The sequence below is a fragment of the Pseudophryne corroboree genome, chromosome 6, assembly GCF_028390025.1.
Source record: "Pseudophryne corroboree isolate aPseCor3 chromosome 6, aPseCor3.hap2, whole genome shotgun sequence".
Classification (NCBI taxonomy): Eukaryota; Metazoa; Chordata; class Amphibia; order Anura; family Myobatrachidae; genus Pseudophryne; species Pseudophryne corroboree.
In genome coordinates this window covers 455,123,619-455,144,506 of record NC_086449.1, presented here as the reverse complement: position 1 = coordinate 455,144,506, position 20,888 = coordinate 455,123,619, and the positions used below count along the sequence as shown (strand labels likewise).

Sequence of the window (20,888 nt, the reverse complement as noted above, 5' to 3'; positions counted from 1 at the left end):
TTTCATGCTGAAGCCCTGTGAAGTGTGCGCATGCGCAGAAGCCGCACTGCGTGCACACAGTGAGATGTGACAGCATCTCACTTGTGCGAAACGCCTCTGCCTGATTGACAAGCAGAGGCATTCGCGGGGCATCATGGAAGTGTTTAAGGGGCATTACGGAGGCTTTTGCAGGATAGGCTGCCGTCGTGCGATGCTTTGGCATGGGGGGGGGCTCGGCATGTGCAGCTGACTTGCCCTGTGCTGGGCATCCCCCCACTTGTCAGTGTAATGGATTGTAGATGTGCGATTTTTTTGCACATCTACAATTCATGCTGAATTAAAGGAAAGATATAACGCTCTAACTCAGACTTCCTCCATTTCAAATGTATGCTCCCAGTCTTAAAACCCCCAGTGCCTCTTTGCCACTCTCATCTCCCTCCTCTGCCCACCCCCACCTTATCTCCCCTCTTCACTCTCTGTTCTTGTCACTTAATTCACATGTCAGGACATGACATCCCACCAAACCATCAGCAACTAGCCACCTCCTTTTCCTCACCACCCCTTTTACCAACTCTGACATATTTCTCCCATGTATCTGGTGAGGAAGTCATGGCCCTCATCTGTCCCTCCCCACCTCCCCCCCCACCCCCCACTTGACCCTATCTCCTCCCACCTCCTCTACTACCTCTCACGTTCTGCCTGTTCCCATCTTACCCACCGCCTCAATCTCTCCCTCTCATCAGGCACTCTGCCTTCAAGCATGCACTTGTCTCCCCCTAGTCTTAAAAAACCTATCCTTTATCCACACACTCTCTCCAACTATCGACCCATATCGCTCCTCCCTTTTGCCTCCAAACTCCTTGGGCGTATTGTCTACAACAGCCTTACTGCCTTTTTTTCGTCCCACTCATTGCTTGACCCTTTCCAGTCTGGCTTCCATCCTCTCCTCTCCACTCCACTGAAACTGTCCTCACAAAAGTCTGCAATGACCTCCTTTCTGCTAAATCAAAGGGCCACTACTCTCTGCTTATTCTTCTTGACCTCTCTGCTGTGATCCTACCTCTCTACGAGCACCTTCTCTGCCTCATTACTCCGCCTCCCCCCCTTTTTACTAAATGTAGGTGTCCCCCAAAGTTCTGTTCTTGGTCCGTTTACTCTCTATATACATCCTCTTTCAGTGAGATCATATCTCTATGCTGATGATACTAAAATCTACCTTCCACTCCTGATCCTCCCCGCTGCTCTCATCACTCGTGTCTCCAACTGTCTCTCTGCTATCTCTTACCAGCACTTTCTTAAACTTAACATGTCTAAGACTGAACTGATCATTTTCCCACCCTACCACACAACCTCACCTCCCACAATTTCATTATCTATTGATGGCACTACTGTCTCCTCTAGCCCCACAATCCGCTGTCTTGGAGTTATCCTTGACTCCTCCCTCTCCTTCAAACCACATATTCAGTACCTCTCATAAACCTGTAATTTTCATTTTAAAAATATTTTCCAGGATCAGACACTTTCTCACCCAGGATGCCAATAAGACCCTTATCCACTCACTGGTTGTCTCCAGACTGGACTACTGTAATATTTTATCTGGTATCCCTGACAAATGCCTCTATCCACACCACTCTATCCTGAGTGTTGCTACCCGATTCATCTTCCTTACCAAACGTACTACGACCACCTCCCCTCTCTTACAAGCCCTTCCTTTCCCCTTCAGAATCCATTTCAAGCTTCTTATTCTCACTTACAAAGCCCTCACAGACTCCTCTCCTATTTACATCTCTGACCTTATCTCCCTTTACATTCAGACACATCCTCTTGCTCCGCTAATGCACACCGCCTCAACTGCCTACTGAGTATCTCCTCCCACTCCTACTTCCAAGACTTTGCACGTGCTGCTCCCTTTCTCTAGAATTCTCTTCCTCTCCCCTTTAGACTCTCCAACTCTCTACAAAACTATAAAACGGGCTCTCAAGACCCACTTCTTCACCAAACCCTGCCCTCTCTCATCTTCAGCCCTCTGTCCCATGCTCACTTTATACCCCATCTGTGTCACGCCTGTCTGTATGCCTCTCCCCTTTAGAATGTAAGCTTGACGAGCAGGGCCCTCTTTCCTCATGTGCTTTTCCTTCTCTTACTTAACTAATCTTCTATTCTATTCAATACTTCCTTTGACTGCCCCTAATCCCTTGGTTTTCTGCCGCCCTGCTACTTATTTCAGTGACGTGTGCTGACGCAGATATGTTAATATGCACTGTACCTGTCCTGTATTTTCTTGAATTGTAAGTCACTGCTTTCTTGTTTTGCTTATTTGTTTATGCACTCTTTAATAGGACACTGCGGATGCCATGTGGCAACATATAAATAAAGAATAAAAATAATAAGGGGCCCACTGCTGCCCAGACCAGCAATGAGTTATCCTTGAAACCCCCCACCCCTTCCTCGCAGACCATTTTGAGCAATGTTGGATGAATGGCCCACTTCAGAGAGCAGAGTGGACCCCACTGCCTGAGGGACATGCCCCTTAGCCTAGTGGGGCAGGGCTGGCCTTGTCTGTGCCAGACTGATAGATGAGTCCTGCCACCTATGAGCGCTGATAATCAAAGCCACATACTGCCTCTAATTAACAAACAGCTGTACATTTTTTTCTGATTCACTGCTGTGAATTAAAGGCAGCTCACAACCTATCTAACTGGCATTGTCAGAGTCTACCTGACTGAGTGCCGAACTGAGGAAAGCACAGACAGAGCAGAGGCTGCTGTTTCCTGCCCCCACCAAAGTACATGCCCCCTGTTCTCCACCCCACACAATATGTTGTGCTTGTACCCCTGTCACCCACTGTCTATCCGTCACTCACTGCTTCCTCCTGTCCCCTTTGCCTCCCCTAGCTTTCTGTTGTCACACTCTAACTCCCGCTGCCTTATGCTGTCTGCCTCTCCCTGTCACCCACTGCCATGTGGCATACTGTGAACTTGGGTTAGGGTGGAGGGAGGGGGCCCAAATATTTATGCACCTGGGCCCACCACTCGCAAGTTCCGTCACTGATGAAAACTGTAAAATAGGCAGATGTGTGTATGCCTGATATATAAAATGTGGGTATCACAATAATCTGATTTAATATTGAAAGATAATTTAAATTTATGGAGAATGGCAATTTTTGGTATGTGGTCCACTTTAAAATGCTATTTGTAGAACGCCTGTGATTACCAGGAAATTTAGTTAATTGGTTGACAGTGTGTCAATAGGAGCAATGTGGTACACAGGAACAAGAGGTATTTATCTTATAAACCCAGGGAAATCATATATTTGGAGGATAAAAAATATGTGTCTTACCTGCAGTGCACCTCACCCCTGCAGCCTGCTGCAGCTGAAAATATGTCAGTGATCAACCAGAGCACCTGTGAGGAACAGGCAGGGTGGGTATGTTGTAAGTCTGTCAGTCTGGGAGAGGAAAGTGGAGTCCAAGGTATAAAAAGACTGTTTATCTTTATGACCGATGCCAAGAAAGCTGGCTGGTGACTAAGGAGTAGATCTCTGTTATACCCCTTTTCCATTGCTTCAATAACCTGAATTATTGTTGGGTCTTCCTGGGTTGTGGCTCAGTGTAAAAGGATCCTTAAAAAATAACCCAAGTCGACCGACCAGGGAATCTGTTCCTGGTAGCTGCCAGGGTCGGACCCAGGTAAGGGTGCCGTGTAAACGGTACGACCAGGGTTATGCTTAAACGCTGCTAATTGGCTCTGTATGCAGAGGTCCGCCTCATGGGAGTGTCTGTGAGTGACATGCAGGGCAGACACGGATTCAGTATAAGCTGGGTCCAAGGTGCACTGTAAACGGGGTCTGACCCGGGTCTGACCGGGGTTGGAACTATGGCCCTCATTCCGAGTTGTTCGCTCGCTAGTTGCTTTTAGCAGCATTGCACACGCTAAGCCGCTGCCCTCTGGGAGTGTATCTTAGCTTAGCAGAATTGCGAACGAAAGATTCGCTTAATTGCGAATAGAAATTTCTTAGCAGTTTCTGAGTAGCTCCAGACTTACTCAGCCATTGCGATCAGTTCAGTCAGTTTCGTTCCTGGTTTGACATCACAAACACACCCAGCGTTCGCCCAGACACTCCCCCGTTTCTTCAGACACTCCCGCGTTTTTCCCATAAACGCCAGTGTTTTTTCACACACGCCCAGAAAACGGCCAGTTTCCGCCCAGAAACACCCACTTCCTGTCAATCACACTACGATCACCAGAACGATGAAAAATCCTTGTTATGCCATGAGTAAAATACCTAACTTTTGTATAAAATAACTAACCGCATGCGCTCTGCGAACCTTGCGCATGCGCAGTAAGCGACTAATCGCAATATAGCGAAAATCGGCAACGAGCGAACAACTCGGAATGACCACTTACAGTATATTACTAAACCTGGGTTGAACCTTGGTATTTGGTGGAAAAATGGTAGCGCCCTGAGTCCTGTTGAAGAAAGAGCACTATATAAATAAAATTATTATTATTAGATAGTGATAGAGCCGTGAACAGTTACTATATGATGGTTACTGATCTGTGGTCATCCTTACTAAATAAACTGTAGTGGAAAAGTCCTGAGTAAGTGTAAGCTTCAATACACAGCTGTGGACATCATTATGTCAGACACACAATGATCATACAGTTAAAGTGCTTTAAATCACATTACTACCATGTTGACATTCTGCTGTCCAGATTCTCAGTGTCGACAGTAGATACTGATCTCCTTAACAGATTTGAGTTCATTTTTTACTTAACTGGTGTAATGCAAATGTCAGTTTAGCCAACACCCATGTCCTACTCAGCCCTCTCTCGGTCTAAAGGCCCGTACACACTGGTCGATATATCGGCCGTTCTCTTGAACGGCCGATATATCGCGGGACCGTCGGGCAGTGTGTACGGCCGATACGTCTGTGAACTCCGTCGTTCACAGATGTATCGCGTCGGGCGCGCAGCACAGCCAACGGCCAATATATCTACCGTTATATTGGCGCGTCGATGTGTGTGTACGGGGCGGTTGGCCGACCGCCCGTACACATGCTGCGGTGGATGGCGGTGATTGACAGCTGAACTGGGCGGGCGTGGGTACACGCCCGCCCAGTTCATGACGTCAGTCCCCGACAGATCGGGCAGTGTGTATGCACAGCACACTGCCCGATCCGTCCATAGATATATCTGCAGATCAATTGATCTGCAGATATATCTATTAGTGTGTACCCACCTTAAGTCACATTCTTTTTATGGTAGGCCAGAATTGGGACAGTTGTCACATATGATTGTATAGTGAGCTTACAGTATGTTATGTTGAGGAAGTGAGTTGATTTATTTATTTATTTTACACAAAGCACAGACGTATTACTCTCTGACAGCAGTGTCCTGGAAATTACTTCCAGCTATACTTTTCATGCATACTTTTGTATGTAAAGGATTAAATGATCTTACTATGGCCCTCATTCCGAGTTGTTCGCTCGCTAGCTACTTTTAGTAGAAATGCAAACAAAAAGCCGCCGCCCTCTGGGAGTGTATCTTAGCATAGCAGAATTGCTAACGAAAGATTAGCAATTGCTAACGAAAGATTAGCAATTCTGATATAAGTTTTTCCTTGCAGTTTCTGAGTAGCTCCAGACCTACTCCTAGATTGCGATCACCTCAGTCCGTTTAGTTCCTGGTTTGACGTCACAAACACGGCCAGCGTCCGACCAGCCACTCCTCCGTTTCTCCAGCCACTCCTGCGTTTTTACCTGGCACGCCTGCGTTTTTTAGCACACTCCCTGAAAATGGCCAGTTTCCGCCCAGAAACACCCACTTCCTGTCAATCACACTACGATCAGCAGAGCGATTGAAAAGCTTTGTTCGCTCGTGAGTAAAATAGCATAGTTTTGTGTAAAATTGCTTAGCGCGTGCGCCCTGCTGTGCATACGCATGCGCAGAACTGCCGGATTTTAGCATATTAGCAATTCTGCTAAAAATAGCGAGCGAAAAACTCGGAATGACCACCTATAGCTCGAAGTTTAGTAAACCATGTACTGAGAAAGTCCACTAATGTGAATCTGTATATTTAGATTAGATTACATGGAGCTAACAGGCCCCTTTCCAACTGATTGCTATGCACATACTGTAAGTATTTCAGTAATGCAGAATGGAAAAAAATTATTTCCTTGAAAACATAAATAGCAAGTCCACAGTCCTATACGTCTAATTTGTTGATCAGGTTTGCATTTAACTTTTGAATTAAACAAATTCAAGAGTACAAACAATGCCTAAGGCACATACAAAGGTGGCCAGACATACAGTATGCTGGAATTTCCAGAGTGCATATTATAAGAATTGCTAAGGATGTTAACATATGAACAATTGGATTTTCCACTAATATGCTATTAAGTCATTTCTAAGCCTATATCAGCTTAATTGCATTATAAAGCCATCATTCTGGATAATGGGCTTAATTCAGATCTCTGATTAGAGAATTCCAAATTGAGTGATTATCGAATGACTGCGCATGCATAGCGTTTGTAAATGCAGTGTAGCCGTTGTTTAACTGAAAGGAAGGCGTTGTTGGGGAGGGTCTATGATGTCAGCACAGACCACTTCCAGCTTGTCTCAGTCGCAGATTACTGACAACCTCAGACCTACTCACATTTGCTCAGACGACAAGAAAGTACTAATAGGCATACAATGAGACTAAATTTGTAAAATGTAACTTTTAAAATTCTCGTTTAGATAAAATCTTGTGATATTCAATCACAGTTGAGTTGGATGTAACAGTGAAAATTAGAGGATAAAATCAGACTGACACAGACGTACAAATATGTGCTTATGAAAATAAAGAGTGTGATAAGATTAAAAAGGAGAAAGCAATGTCCACCTGTTGTTGCTGTCCTGTGTGCAGTATTAGCCATATAACCAACATAACCTAATATCAGACTGGGTTTAGTTTATACACAATACATGTCCTGAATTGTCTTGTTACACACTGGTAATTATAATAGATTCTAATTCATAGATTGTCAAGTTGTTACTCTAAAATGATGTTACAGTATGGTGTCTGTAAATGTATGGCTATATTGCTCCAACAAGACACTGCACCAGTAAAAGTACATTGTATTGGACTTTTGACAATCTATTGACATAATGATGGAATCAATACATGATATAATGATTATAACCGATGCACTACAAATCCTCCATAAGAGGTGTGTCATTAAATAGCAGAATGTTCACTTGGGTGCCTGCTGTTATTACCAACATCAATTAGATTTTTACATATAAAATATTTTTTTATCATGCATTATTCGGGACAAGGAATACATGGATATGAACATAAGTATATCCTCCTTCAAGTGTCAGTAGTATTCTTCTATATTTCAATAGTAAATTTGATTACCACTGAGGTGATTATATTATTGTTAGATTACAGTTTATTCCTAGTCCACACAGAGGCTATTTTGATCCAAGCTTCATTGTCGTATAGGGTTCTTATTAGAGCAGTTGTTATATTATTATTATTATTATTATTATTATCCTTTATTTATATGATGCCACAAGGGTTCCACAGCACCCAATTACAGAGTACATATGCACATAATCAAAACAGGAAAACAGTGACTTACAGTTGAAGACAATATAGGACACGTACAGGGTAACTAAGCATAACTACACCAGTAAATGACAGAGATAAGTTCCAGGGTCACCAAAAAACTGCAGGATTTGGGCAGTTGAGGATTATTAAAGTAAGAAAAGGATAAGCACATGAGGGAAGAGGGCCCTACTCGTGAGAACTTACATTCTTATTTGCAATGCACCAAACGTGAAACAATTCCAAAGTATAATAATATAGTATCACCATTAATGTACGAGGTGTATAATTAGCCAACATAAAATCCTATGTAGCCTTATAGTGATTGATTGATTGATTGATTTAGTTAACAGTGCTGTACAGCTGCATCAAAGCAAATAGTGTGTATCTGGAGTTTATGTTAAATCATAGCTCTGATCATTATCAGCTTCCCCAGGTCTGTGTTTCAGTAGGCTGGTTTATGAACTGGCAACACTACAAGCCTTTAATCATAACAGAATATACATTCATTTGTATTATAGAGGCACTATAGCATTCGTGGACAGTACACAGTGATTATGCTAACCGTCAACATGCATGTTTCAATGTCCAGAACAACTTCGTCAAGGCTGATACACAGAAGCTGCTTGTGCATCTTATTACATTACTTTGCGTCTAAGATGCATTTTCGCAGAAAAAAATGCAAAAAAGATGCTGTGCGCTACTGAGTCCCGCCACGGCACGGCGCGACTTCAAGGGCTGTTTAGCGTGATTGCAGTACGGATGTAAGAGGACACATCTGTAGCTTGTCCTCACCAGGCTAGATTGTAAGCTCTTCTGACCAGTCTCATTCTCTTGCTGAGGGTGATTACAACCTTATCTTTCCCCCATGCCTCTGTTTCTCTTTCCCCATGCCTCTCTTTCTCTTTTTCTCCATGCCCCCCCCCCCTCCCCTCCCCTCCCCTTCCCCCTTCTCTCTCTCTCTCCTTATCCCCGTGACTCTATGGGGTAAATTAACTAAGGCAGCAATAAAGATATGCAAGTATTTAAAGAAACAAAATTCATATTAGTTTATTAATGTATAATTATTTGAGATTTGTTAGTTTCAGATGAATATGTGTATCTTTTTTCAATTTTAATGAGTCATTATAAGCCAAGTATTGTAATGCCATGTTGGTAAATAATTAGTAGCCTCCTCCTACAATTTGATTGGATAGAGAATGCTGCTCCTGTAACAGCGACATGTGGCATGTTTAAATGGGGAGGGGGAGTGTACTTGTCAAACTGTAACGCAGGTGTCCCAAGGTGAGCTCAGGGAGGGCACAAACCTCCGGTGGAGCAGAAGGAATGCATACTCTACGTACTGTAAGTTATATTTTGGTCTTTCTATGGTTATTTTCATCTCTAGGCAGAAAATGTATAAAAGGCTTGCTTTACAAAACTGCAGCATTGTGGTGGTTTTACTGGTGGTTTGCTAAACCCCCAATTTACAAAGGCAGAAATGAGAGAGCCACTGTTTTACAATGATTTACACTTCACATCACCACCTAGATACAAACCACAAACCTCTTGGAAATACACAAAACAAAAAAGGTGGTTGTGACAGGTGTCATAGTTCAAACTGCATGCTGTCTGAGCTATTATGTCTTTAGAGGAAGTAAAATACTGTACATGTATTAAGGGTGAAAATATTTACTGATTACAGGGAAAAAACATTATACCTCAATTTATTTTACTGGGGCAAAATATTTTTTAAGTATGTGAGAAAGGGACAATATGGAATTATATGAAGAAGTCATTATGATTTCCATGCTATTTTAAGAAGGGCATTATTATTTAAGAATTAAAGTATGGAGGTTTAAGATAAAATAATAAGTGATGCTCCAGACATAATTAATTATTGTATAAAGCATTTAGAATTGTTAAATTAATATGAGAATGTATTAATTTTTACATCACTAAACTGCATATACGATATGTCTGAGCACAGACCTGTGTGTATACATTTAGAAATAATATAGGAGTATGATTTGGAAGTGTGTAAATGACACTTTACAGATTATTATAAAGAACAAGATACACCTGTGTATTTAATTCACACTTTGGTATGAAGCTCGTGTCTCTACAAGCCATCAATTACCTTATGAGTTTCCCCATCTTTAGAAAAAGTTCTGTGCACTATTAGGTTAAACTACTGTACGGTATGTTTTATATCAGAAGTTTTTACAGTATTGTTGTAATGTTTCTTGCATTTTTTTTTGAGGACTGTTTCTAATCAATAATGGTAAAATATTTTGTAAAACGTGTGTGTGTGTGTGTGTGTGTGTGTGTGTGTGTGTGTGTGTGTGTGTGTATATATATATATCTATATATATCTATGTATGTATCTCACCAGGATACACACACACACACACACACACACACACACACACACACACACACACACAACTTTACAAGTTTAACTCACTTATATGTATATGGGTTTTATCAGTATCAATAATAGATTACACCAAAATGTCACCAATTACACATGCAATTCACCCACATGTTCTGCATTAAAGTTTCACAATGTTATAAAGAATCTTTTTTTTTTGTACACTAGTGTCCTTATGTCTTTATTTTTAATTGAGACCAATTCATTATTTAAAATTATGATGGATTACTGTATATTACTGCTTTATCAAATCATTCTTTAAATCTCTGATTATATGTCAGCTGATCTCCTTTTGTACATGCTGGTAGTATCACAGACCAGGGAAAGTACTCTTACGTAACTCAGGAATCACAGTGTGATTCATAGAATACTGTGCGTTTCCTCGTACAGCAGGGAACATCCTACTAGAGAGGGTGTAGGTTGATAGGGAGGGTGTAGGTTGAAACATAGTATATATATAAGAAGCTAGTTTACTCTTCTAGTTCCCCTATGTACACATAACTATCACTAGCAGTGAGAATAGACATGACATTTCACAATGGAAACTGTTGTTTTCTATATTGGAAAAGTTCAGGGTCTCATTTTTTCATTATGTTATTTTTTGGAATTGCAAATTGCCATTCATTACAGAGAATTAAAGAATGTGGCATCACGTGTTCCCAGGTAAGTTGCTATCACTGGTTTTATCTTTGTAATTACCACATCAATAATATCAATATACACTTTAGTTTACTATTGAATTAAGTCACTTGACATCTACCAAAACCAAATACATTATATTTCTGTAAGCAATTTTTAATTATTATACTGTATAAGAAAACAGCTTGATGATTAGAATACCCCATAGTGCTTTCATGATTTAAAATGTTTGTATTTAATTTGTTCGCCTTGCTAATTTAACCTTTAATTGTTGGAATGTTCTTTTAATATGTTATTCTTCTTCTTTTGCATTCTATCTTATATATATATATATATATATATATATATATATATACTTGAAACCTATAGATAGACATGTGTGTACAGTATGTGTCCTAATATTTGCATCTATGTATTTGTTACTGAATTTGTGCACAAAGCAGAAATCGGCTATGTTTGTGACATTGCTGCATCTACTTTCATATGCAGAGATGTCTATATATAGTAATATGTTCACTTTGCAGATGACTATATAGGGGACGGTGTGGTGGTGTAGCTAAGCACCTGGTGACTCGGGATGTATTCATTATGCTGAGAGTAACATAAAGCCACTCCATTGCCAACACCACAATGTTGTCAAAGTTAATGTTATTCTTAAATCATTTTAATTTTGTCAGCACTATAACTTTAACAGCATGTTTCAATTTATACTACTGACACCATTAAAATGCTTTAAGTAGTATTTTAGCCTTGTCCACATTGTGGTTCCGGCATAGTGTTGCGAATAGTAACGTCATCAACAATGTCACTGTCAACATACTGTATCACATCGATTCCAGTGACTCTGTGAGCCTAGTATCAATGAGGACAAAATATTGTTCACATAGGGGATGTAACCCAGTCCCAAAAAAGAACTGGTGAAATCAATGCACACATAATATAACTGCAAATATGCCTACTAGGTTTAATGTGCACCTGCCACATACCTTATCGCTTTTAAAGTTACACTAGTCAGCTGACACTGGCTGATAAATTACTACGGAACAGCTGACACAGATTTAGAACAATTGAGTTTACACAGGGGTGCATGAAAAGGCCTGTGGCCACAGTTAATAAGAGTTAACCAAAGATTAACCCTGCAATATGCAAACAAATATAGAAAACGACAGCACTCGCCACCCCAGAAGCGGGGTGCAATGTCTGCACTCCCCACTCATAGGGTGGGGTGCATGCAGCCCATGGCCACCTATCCAAATACATACAAACAGAGAGTTCAGCACTCACCATAGCAAGCTCACTTATCCTCACAACATCAATGAATAAATGATGGGGGTTTAGTTAGTGAATTGGCCAATGCACGGAAGCCTGCAAACCGCTCGCCAAGGTACCTCATATAAAAGGTACACATACTTACATATATATATATATATATATATATATATATATGAATGTAAGTATGTGTAACTGTATACAGTATGCTGCTGCAAAAGCTTCACTGTTTGCATGTACAGTAGTGGAATGGTACTTTCCAAACACTAGATGTCACTGTTGTTAATCATAACATAATACTTAACTGATAATATATTTCTCTAAAAAAAAATTCCATTAAAACAAACACCCTATCCACTTGCTGTATTGACTGATTTACATATTTTTTATTCATAATGGTTTCAGAGAGGCTTGTTACAGTATATATAATAAATTTAATATGTTTGCTATGTTATTATGGAATACGGTCGTTAGGTCGACCCAACTTAGGTCGACACTCATTAGGTCGACCGCTGAAGGTTGACATTGCCATAGGTCGACATGCATTAGGTCGACATGTACTCATGTCGACAGGTCAAACGGTCGACATGAGTTTTTAAATAAAATAAAAAAATTCATACTAGACGATCCACGTAGACTACGATTGGAATGGTAACCTGTGCCGAGCGAATCGGTAGCGGAGTTCGCTCGTCATGCAAGGGCACACGGTGCACTAATTTGGGTTCCCCGTCACTTTATGGAGAAAACAACACCAAAAACAGTCAAAAAACTCATGTAGACCTTTTGACCTGTCGATCTAATGCATGTCGACCTAATGGAAATGTCAACCTAAGTTGGGTCGACCCAACGACACATACCTGTTATTATTATTACTGTAAGTGCTTACTGTATTTGCATATCTAATACATATATTAAGCAAAGCAGGTCTAAGTAAGCACATTTATGGGCAAGAATTTTTTCTGATCTTACAAGATGAATTATGAAATGATTAAGCTGTTAGGGTCTCCTGCTCTGTGCTGCCACGTCGTCATGGCAACCGGGAGACAAGTGCTAGCGGAGTAACCTGAGCGTAGCTGATACTCCGGTTCGGATCTTTTGCTGTGCAGTGGTTACAGGCTCTGTGCACGGCAGGGGATCCGGTGCTGGTTTTTGTGCTCACAGTCTGTGAGGTCTGAGTGGGGCGTGGACAGCACCTGCTATATAAACCCTCTTCTCAGGTTAGGCAGATGCTGCTGAATCTTTGTTGGTTAGTCAGTTCCTGAAAGCTAGCTAGTACTGTGTAAACTTTGTATTTGTTTGTTGCTTACTGCAAATAGGCCTTGGGATTTGGTATTACACTCTGCCAATCCAGACCTAGCAGTAAGACTGGAGTCAGTCGTTTAACCTGCTGGGGTTCTTTTGCTACTCTGTGAACCTAGCAAGTTTGCGGCTGTATTCTCAGACTTGCCTGCCAAAATCCTTTCTCACTGTGCTAGGTGTTCAGGTGTCAGTTTAGTGGCAGTAAACTGAACCAGTGCACTGCAAGTGAGGACTAGGATTGTGGAGACTCTCCTTGTGTCTATTATTCCATCTCTGACCAAGGAGTTCACTGCCACACCCGTTGGTTACCCTTTAGGGTTTTGCTGTTGCCCTTAGCAACAGCATTTCGGGTTCTCTACGTATTAAATCACTACATCTCGCTTCTTTCCATCTGAGCATTCCTAATACTAGGGAGACACCCAGTTTCTTAGCCTTTGGGCTTCTCTGTTCACTTTATGTTTATTTTATTACCCTATCACCTTCTGTGTATGTAATGTCATATTCCCCAGTCTGTCTGTGAGTTCATTTGTTTTGCATCCCTCACCGTTCAGACACCAGTACATTCCTGCTGGCACTGGTGTGCATAACATATTCAGCAGCCTAATACTCCTGTTGAAATTTTGTGGGAATATGGAGCATACCCCTCAAAATACTTTGCAACAGGTGGTCGATCAGGTGCAGGTCCTGACTCGACAATTTAATGATTTGTCCATTAAAATGCACACTTCGCAGGCCGCTGGCGGAGCTCCCGCAGCAGCAGTACCTTCAGGGGTTAAGGAGCCGAAAGTAAATCTCCCGGATCGTTTTTCTGGAGATCGCTCGCAGTTCTTTTGTTTCAAGGAGAGCTGCAAGCTATATTTCCAGCTTAGGCCTCAGACTTCTGGGTCGGAGATTCAGCGGGTGGGCATAGTGATTTCCTTGCTACAAGGAGACCCACAGGTCTGGGCATATGGGTTGCAGCCTGACTGTCCGTCGCTTAAAAGTGTTGATGCTTTTTTTACGGCACTGGGCATGTTGTATGATGACCCTGACAAGACTGCCTCAGCCGAGGCTCAGATTTCGATCCTTAAGCAAGGGCGAAGGCCAGTTGAGGTTTATTGTACGGAGTTTCGGAGGTTGGCCCATGATACCCAGTGGAATGACCCAGCCCTGAGACACCAGTACCGAAGAGGTCTTTCTAACCAGTTAAAAGACCAACTGGTACAATATCCCTTGCCTGATAGCTTGGATCAGCTCATGCAGTTCTCCATTCGGGTGGATAGACGGCTGAGAGAGCGCAGGCTTGAAAGGGAGACCGAGGTTTCCTTCTTTCCCAAGGGAACCTCAGACTCTGAGGAATTTTCCGAGGAGCCTATGCAGATTGGGGCTACCCGCCTCTCCTCGCTTGAGAAGACGCGGAGGAGACAGCAGGGGTTATGTTTGTACTGTGGGAATAAAGGTCATGTGGTAGTATCATGCCCAGAAAAGCCGGAAAACTTCAGGGCCTGAGGGTGATGGGAAATATCCTGTCAGGCCAGAAGTCAGAATTTCCCAAGAAGACTTTTATAATTCCGGTGACCTTGAAGATCCTCGATCAAACTGTCAAGACTGAGGCCTTTGTGGACAGTGGGGTCGACGGGGTTTTTATGGACCGCCAATTCGCCCTGAAACACTCTGTTCCCTTAGTACCCTTGGCATCGGAAATTGAGATTTGTGGGTTAAACGGGGAACCATTGTCCCAGGGTAAAATTACCTCTTGCACTAGCCAGATTTCTTTGTTTATTGGAGCCACACACTCTGAAAAATTGTCCTTTTATGTGACTGTCTGTACTTTTGCCCCATTGGTGTTGGGGTTACCCTGGTTAAGGGCCCACAATCCTCAATTTGACTGGGTCTCTGGGGAGATTCTTAGTTGGGGTACTGATTGTTTCAGGAGTTGCTTGAGCCTTCCAGTCAGGCTTTCGCAGCTAAGTTTGCCAGGATTGCCAGGATGTTATGCAGATTTTGCGGACGTGTTCTCCAAAAGAGTTGCAGAGGTACTACCTCCCCATCGCCCCTATGACTGTGCCATTGATTTGTTGCCGAATGCTAAGCTTCCCAAGAGCAGGTTGTACTCCCTGTCACGTCCTGAGACTCAGGCTATGGCAGAGTACATTCAGGAGAACTTGGCTAAGGGATTTATCAGACCTTCACAGTCTCCAGTTGGGTCGGGGTTCTTCTTCGTGGGTAAAAATGACAGTTCGTTGCGACCCTGCATCGACTTCAGGGAATTGAACCGTATCACGATTAAAAACTCATACCCACTGCCTCTCATTTCGGTCTTGTTTGACCTGCTTCGTACTGCCACCATTTTTTCTAAGATTGACCTACGCGGTGCGTACAATCTAATCCGAATAAGAGAGGGGGATGAATGGAAGACTGCCTTTAATACCCACTCAGGGCATTATGAATATTTGGTGATGCCTTTTGGGCTCTGTAATGCCCCGGCAGTCTTCCAGGACTTCATGAACGATGTGCTCAGGGAATATTTGGATAGATTCTTAGTTGTATACTTAGATGACATCCTAATCTTCTCCCATTCCCTGGAGGAACATCGGAAGCATGTACGCTTAGTCCTCCAGAAACTCAGAGACCACCGGCTTGGGGCGAAGCTGGAGAAGTGCGAATTTGAAGTTCAGCAAATCGCATTTCTAGGATATATTATCTCCCCAGAAGGTTTCCAAATGGAGGGTTCCAAGGTACAGGCAGTCCTGGATTGGGTGCAGCCCACTAGTTTGAAGGCGCTTCAGCGTTTTCTGGGCGTTGCAAATTTTTATAGATGATTTATCGCTGGATTTTCGTCTATAGTGGCGCCCTTGGTGGCACTCACTAAGAAAGGGGCGGTTGTTGCTCACTGGTCTTGTCTCAAAAGGGTATTTGTCTCGGCCAAGGTGCTGCGACACCCAGATCCAGAGCATCCTTTTGTGGTGGAGGTGGATGCCTCTTAGATGGGTATTGGGGCAGTGCTCTCTCAGATGGGGGTGTCTGATAATCGCCTTCATTCCTGTGCTTACTTTTCCCGTAAATTTTCGCCTGCCGAGATGAATTATGACGTGGGTAACCGGGAATTGTTGGCTATTAAGGATGCACTCGAGGAGTGGAGACACTGGCTTGAGGGGGCTAAGTTTGTGGTCTCAATTCTCACCGACCATAAGAATTTAGCATATTTAGAGTCAGCGAAGCGCCTCAATGCCAGGCAGGCACGATGGGCTTTGTTTTTTGCTCGCTTTAATTTTTTTATAACATATCGCCCTGGGTCAAAAAACATCAAGGCTGATGCGCTCTCGCAGAGTTTTGCTCCAATCCAGGAGACCACCGAGGAGCCATTGCCCATTGTGTCCCCATCATGTATTAAAGTGGGCATTACCCAGGACCTCTTGTCATTAGTCCTTAGAGCACCGGAGCAGGCTCCTCCAGACCTTCCGGTAGGTCTTTTATTTGTGCCTCCTAGGTTAAGACAGCGAGTGTTCCTGGAATTCCATGCCAAGAAGTCGGCAGGTCACCCGGGTATTGCCAGAACTCGGGAGTTGCTATCTAGGGCGGTGTGGTGGCCCTCGGTGGCTAGGGATGTGGATCAGTGGGTTCGGGCATGTGACATCTGTGCCCGAAATAAGACTCCTAGAGGGGTTCCTGTTGGCCCATTACATCCACTCTCTATTCCATCTAAGCCATGGACCCACATTTCAATGGATTTTGTGGTGGACTTGCCCAAATCCTTGGGGATGACAGCCATCTGGGTTGTCGTTGACAGGTTTTCGAAGATGGCGCACTTCGTTCCATTGGTTGGGCTGCCATCGGCCAGACGCCTGTCTGAATTATTTATGCTGCATGTTGTGCGCCTCCACGGGTTGCCACTTGATGTGGTCTCTGACCGCGGATCCCAGTTTGTGGCCAAATTCTGGAGGGCATTTTGTTCCGATCTCCAGATTTCTGTCAGCTTGTCGTCAGGCTACCATCCGCAGTCTAATGGGCAGACTGAAAGGGTGAACCAGTCCTTGGAGCAGTTCCTCAGGTGTTATGTCTCCAAGTGTCAGACTGACTGGGTTGCTCAGCTGTCCATGGCGGAGTTTGCCTATAACAACGCGGCTCACTCTGCTACAGGGATCTCTCCCTTCCTTTTTGTGTATGGGCATCATCCTAAGGCCAATTCTTTTGACCCCCTGGACTCCACGCCTGGTGGTTCCTCTGTGGTTTCGGTCCTTAGAGGTATTTGGAGGAAAGTGAAGAAAGCCCTTGTGTCTGTGTCATTAGTGACCAAAAGGGTTTTTGATAAGCGGAAAAGACCCTGCAGCTTCAAATTAGGAAACTTCGTCTGGTTGTCTACCAAGAATTTGAAGTTGAGACAGCCATCTCATAAGTTAGGCCCCCGGTTCATCGGTCCTTATAAGATCACTAGGGTTATCAATCCGGTGGCATTTCAGTTAGATCTACCCCGTTCTTTGGGTATCAATAAAACATTTCATTGTTCCCTTTTAAAACGGGCGATTAGTAATCCTTCTTCCAGTGGAAGACCTTCCCCTCTTCTGATACGTGGCCAGAGGGAGTTTGTTGTTGAAAGGATTCTTGACTCCAAGATGGTTCGGGGTCGGCTGTCATTTTTGGTGCACTGGAAGGGGTATGGCCCGGAGGAGCGGTCGTGGGTGCGCAGTTGTGATCTTCATGCCCCCAGACTGTTACGCTCTTTCTTCTCGCAGTTCCCCGATAAACCCGGTGGTAGGGGTTCTTTGACCCCTCGTCAGAGGGGGGGTACTGTTAGGGTCTCCTACTCTGTGCTGCCACGTCGTCATGGCAACCGGGAGACAAGTGCTAGCGGAGTAACCTGAGCGTAGGTGATACTTCGGTTCGGGTCTTTTGCTGTGCAGTGGTTACAGGCTCTGTGCACGGCAGGGGATCCGGTGCTGGTTTTTGTGCTCACAGTCTGTGAGGTCTGAGTGGGGCGTGGACAGCACCTGCTATATAAACCCTCTTCTCAGGTTAGGCAGATGCTGCTGAATCTTTGTTGGTTAGTCAGTTCCTGAAAGCTAGCTAGTACTGTGTAAACTTTGTATTTGTTTGTTGCTTACTGCAAATAGGCCTTGGGATTTGGTATTACACTCTGCCAATCCAGACCTAGCAGTAAGACTGGAGTCAGTCGTTTAACCTGCTGGGGTTCTTTTGCTACTCTGTGAACCTAGCAAGTTTGCGGCTGTATTCTCAGACTTGCCTGCCAAAATCCTTTCTCACTGTGCTAGGTGTTCAGGTGTCAGTTTAGTGGCAGTAAACTGAACCAGTGCACTGCAAGTGAGGACTAGGATTGTGGAGACTCTCTTTGTGTCTATTATTCCATCTCTGACCAAGGAGTTCACTGCCACACCCGTTGGTTACCCTTTAGGGTTTTGCTGTTGCCCTTAGCAACAGCATTTCGGGTTTTCTACGTATTAAATTACTACATCTCGCTTCTTTCCATCTCAGCATTCCTAATACTAGGGAGACACCCAGTTTCTTAGCCTTTGGGCTTCTCTGTTCACTTTGTGTTTATTTTATTACCCAACACCTTCTGTGTATGTAATGTCATATTCCCTAGTCTGTCTGTGAGTTCATTTGTTTTGCATCCCTCACCGTTCAGACACCAGTACATTCCTGCTGGCACTGGTGTGCATAACATAAGCTCACCTGCTCTTGTGGCATCCTTGTAGCCACTTGTACAGTATATGATAACATCACTGCACACACATGAACAAACTGTAATAAGGGGTGCGGACCTAGCCAGATTAAGGTTGGTGCGCAGGGTACAATGTACCCCAGGCCCCCTTTTGTCAGGGGGCTTCCTGGACGGAGCACACTGACATCACTCACTCTCTCACTTGTGCAGCAGCAGAACCAGGCAGCCAGAATGTGAGCAGGACAGTATGCAGTGCAGACAGAGACATAGGAGTATCAGCAAACATGAGCTACTGACCAAAGGAGAGATAGGAGGGGTAAAGAGCTCTCAGTAGCACAGGGATCCCAGCTTCTCCTCCTCCCCGCCTGGGTGTCTGGGTACTATGTACCCTGTTATCTAATGAAAGTATTCTGGTCTAGAGAGAGACACACAAAGAGTATTCCTCTGTAGAGGCTGCTGCTATTCTTGCATGTGACAAGATAAGTTACTGTAGATTTTATTTTTCTGTGTGTATTTTAAGGTTACGTTGTCTTTGTTCCACTACAAGAAAACTCAGGCATTATTAAACTATTAGTTTAAATCTCATATACACCATTGGTTTCAATTTAATATACACAATTCATACCTCCAGTCCTAACATGACCTATTGCAGGAGGGACAAAATCACCTATGTTGAAATAACTTTCATATCAATTAAATAGTAAAATACAAGTGGCACCAATATATTATTAAGAGGGAAGTCCAGGTAGAGAACATTTTGTTCCTCCTGAATTGGGTTATGTTGAAAGGTATGTATAATCTAATATACAACCCCCTTCCACTCTGTCCTTCCTGTCTTAAGTGCCCAGGGCCCTCCCGAGGCTTAATCCGTCCCTGGGTGCGGACAGCTATGCAGGGCCCAGGTACTGGGAGAGGACATGGTCAATGCAGGGAGGTGTGGCCAGCCTACCTCCTTATGAAATATTACAAATATGGGTGGGGGGGTGCTGGCAGGTTGGCGACGCAAAGTAAGATCGACCACCACCTGCACATCAGGGTGAGTGACTGCCTTTGCAGCTGTCTCTCTCCCCAGCGCAGCACACAGCTGCAGTCACTCCTTTCTCTCCCCACTCCAAGTTGCCACTGCCTGCAACGGTGAAGGGGGGAACTGACTGTAATACCCTTTTCTCACTGCCGTAAAAACCCGGGTTATTGCCAGGTTAACCCGGGTCGCAGCTCAGTGTGAAAGCAGTGACCCGAGAATGCAATTCATCCAACCCGGGTCCCATTCACTGCATAGGGAGAGCTGCATTCCCACAATTCGAAGATGCTGTAATCTACCACCGGCATAGGTAAGCACCAGCAATAACCTGTATCCAGCCTCAGGTTTGAACATGTTTCAAGCCACTGTGTGAAACCTGTATCCAGTGACCTGGGCTGAACCCGGGAATGTGGCCTGAAAAGGGTATTAGTCAACTGTGTGCAAGGATTTTATCCAGTGACTGAAGTTGGCTTACACAATGGCAGGTACTATAGGTGGTGCTCCGCACCAGGGTCATTACTAGGGGTGTGCGAGTGATGCCATCACACAGGACCCTGGGGCCAGCACTGACGCTGCCACACGGCAACTGCATGTGGATTTCGGGGGGCCTGTAACCAGGGGCGTAGCCAGATTTTTTTTGGCTCCACAGCAACATTTTGAAGGGGTCCCTATACCAATGCTTCTAGGAACACATCTCCACAGCAGTTTTTAATTTTATGCCCTTTTTTAATGCCCTAGTTCATTTTCTGAACCATAGTAGTGCCTTGGTTAATGTTGTAGAAATGCCCTAGTTTACTTTATGAACCATAGTAGGGCCCTAGTTCACATGATGTCAGATTGTAGAGCTGCCAGTACACATTATATAGCACAGTACCCCAATTCACATTATCGGGTATATGCAATTGCGGTCGAATTCCGGCTGGAATTCGACTGTTTTTTAATTCGACACAATTCGACAGTCAGACACCCTCCCGCCGGGACCCGAATTCGACATATTCAATAAAAAACGGATT

The 20,888-nt window shown here is 43.8% G+C and overlaps 1 protein-coding gene and 1 long non-coding RNA gene across 4 annotated transcripts in view; one reads left to right on the top strand and one right to left on the bottom strand.

Moving 5' to 3' along the window:
- The window catches only part of LOC134932585 (uncharacterized), an 83,293-nt gene that overhangs the window by 38,757 nt on the left and 23,648 nt on the right, over positions 1-20,888 (bottom strand). The gene's annotated exons all lie outside the window — the stretch shown is intronic.
- Positions 10,557-20,888, top strand: part of IL17REL (interleukin 17 receptor E like) — a 119,451-nt gene continuing 109,119 nt past the window's right edge. For all 3 annotated transcript variants that reach the window (XR_010179411.1, XM_063927142.1, XM_063927140.1), the window contains exon 1: positions 10,557-10,651. Coding sequence is in view for 2 of the 3 variants with exons in the window: in XM_063927142.1 (XP_063783212.1) it covers positions 10,580-10,651 (72 nt within the window). In the remaining variant the exon portion in view is untranslated. The remainder of the gene's footprint in view (positions 10,652-20,888) is intronic.